At 67.4% G+C, this 1972-nt stretch overlaps 1 protein-coding gene across 14 annotated transcripts in view; it reads right to left on the bottom strand.

Moving 5' to 3' along the window:
• Positions 1-1972, bottom strand: part of KCNT1 (potassium sodium-activated channel subfamily T member 1) — a 29505-nt gene that overhangs the window by 14822 nt on the left and 12711 nt on the right. For all 14 annotated transcript variants that reach the window (XR_003901879.1, XM_029920297.1, XM_029920295.1 and 11 more), the window contains 2 exons: positions 967-1131; positions 707-843 (listed from right to left, as the gene is read on the bottom strand). Coding sequence is in view for 13 of the 14 variants with exons in the window: in XM_029920297.1 (XP_029776157.1) it covers positions 707-843; positions 967-1131 (302 nt within the window). In the remaining variant the exon portion in view is untranslated. The remainder of the gene's footprint in view (positions 1-706; positions 844-966; positions 1132-1972) is intronic.

Here is a 1972-nt window from a genome sequence, read left to right as displayed (position 1 = left end):
CTCACTCCCCCCCCCCCCCCCCCCCCCCCCCCGCGCCGGCGCGCCGCCCCCCCCCCCCCCCCCCCCCCCCCCCCCCCGGGCAGGGCCACAGGCTGGGCTCCCGGCCACTGCCACCTCCATGCTGCCTTCCTTTCCAAAACTTTCCAGGTGAGATGGTGGGGCCCTGGACTCAGGACGTGGGCAGGCAAGCGCCCTGGGTGTCCAGTCTCCCGCTACCCCTTGGCCTGTACCACCCACACTCTATCACAAAGGAAGAGGAGAAGCTTCTGGAATGATGATGTGATGGAGGGTGGTCTCCTGGGGTGTCCCAGAACATGCACTGGCACATTCTAGAAACTTCCATCTAACAACGTAGTCTTCTTAACTCACTGTCAGCTCATTTTTCAAAGAAAACCGGCCCCCAGCCCGTCTCCCCACCCCGGCTCCTCGAGGAGCCACGCTGGGACCTGATAGCATCGCCAGCTGGCGCGCTGGACGACGGGAGGACTGGCCCTTGGGCGCAGGAGGACAGGTGAGTGGGCGTGGCCAGGTGCCCCGAGGTGAGGTCGGTGAGGGGCCTGGCCGGCCAGGTGGGCGGCGGGCAGGGAGCCGGAGCCACTGCCCACCCCGATGGCCCAGCCCTGGCCGACGGCCACCCTGTACGCCCGCCCGTCCTCCCACCCCAGCCCTGCTTGGCGCCACACCCTCACCCCCGGCCGGTGCTCACTTGGCTCGCATGAGGTCCTGGTCCTTGAGTGCGGAGCCCTGGAGGTAGATGACCCGCTGGGCCCACAGGGGGATCTGCAGGGCCCTGCGGACCTGGATGTCCATCTCCGTCGGGCACAGGATGACCACATAATAGTCCTACAGGCGGGGCCGTGTCAGTCGGCCACCTCCCCGCACTGGCGTGTGTGACACGCACCAAGGCTGCCACCCCCTCTCGCACAGGCGGGGAAACCGAGGCCCGCGGCACCCGGGCAGCCTCACCTGGAGCCGGGGGTGCGCGTAGAACTCGTTCAGGAAGTCCATGAGCAGGTCGATCTTGAGGGAGCTGACGCACAGGACCACGTGCTTCTCTGTCTGGGCCCGGTGGCGGCTGTAGTTGCCCCCCGACTTCTGCCGCTCCATCCACAGGTAGACCAGCTCCTCAAACTGCAGGCGAGAGCGGGGGGCCCCCGAGGGGCCTGGGGCTCAGCGAGCCGTGGGGCACGGCACCCGGGGCCCGGCAGCGTCGTCCCCCTGGCTCCCAACGCCCCAGGCCGCATGGGCTGGCCACACGGGGGCTGGCCACACGGGGGCAAACCGGACGCCCCGGCGCCTGGCCCAGGAGGCCAGGCGCCCGTCACCCGATGCCAAAGTCCGCGCTCTGGACGTAGAGCTGATGACGAGACCTGTGGGTCACTGTCAGCCCCAGATCCCTTTCGGAGAAACGTGAGGGCGCCCTGGGAAGCTCACAGCCCGAGTCAGAACTCCAGACTGGGCGTGGAAAGCGCACTTTCGGTACAGGTGGTTACAAGCCCCTGATGAGGCTGCGAGACTGAGGCGTGGGGGGGGGTGCCGCCCGCCCAGCCCACACTTCTGGACTTGAGCCTCGAGTGCTGGGGCTCCTTTTAAATTAGGAAGAGGGCAGCTAAAGGGGGCGTGGTGAGGGGCTACCCCTGCAGCCTGACTCCTATCTGCAGGGGACAGCCAGACTCTGAGGGTCTCCGGCTCTTTCCACCCCAGCATTGAGGCTATGACGTATATAACACAGCAGAGGGCCCTGTCTGGAGCTTGCCTGTGCCAGGCTGTGTGCCAGCAGCTCACTGCGGTTAGGGAGCACCTCCTAGGTTGTGGTGACAAGACCCCGTAACTGTGAAGCACAGGCCTCGCTGGAGGTGCCGGGTCCGGGGGGGTTCCCCTGCGCAGGATGGGGGGCCCTGTGCAGGATGGGGGGCCCCTGTGCAGGATGGGGGGTCCCTGTGCAGGATGGGGGTTCCCCTGTGTAGGATGG

This window comes from Suricata suricatta, chromosome 13 (assembly GCF_006229205.1).
Source record: "Suricata suricatta isolate VVHF042 chromosome 13, meerkat_22Aug2017_6uvM2_HiC, whole genome shotgun sequence".
In the NCBI taxonomy this organism is placed as follows: Eukaryota; Metazoa; Chordata; class Mammalia; order Carnivora; family Herpestidae; genus Suricata; species Suricata suricatta.
Note: the sequence above shows the minus strand (reverse complement) of the source record. Positions and strands in the feature narration are given on the sequence as shown.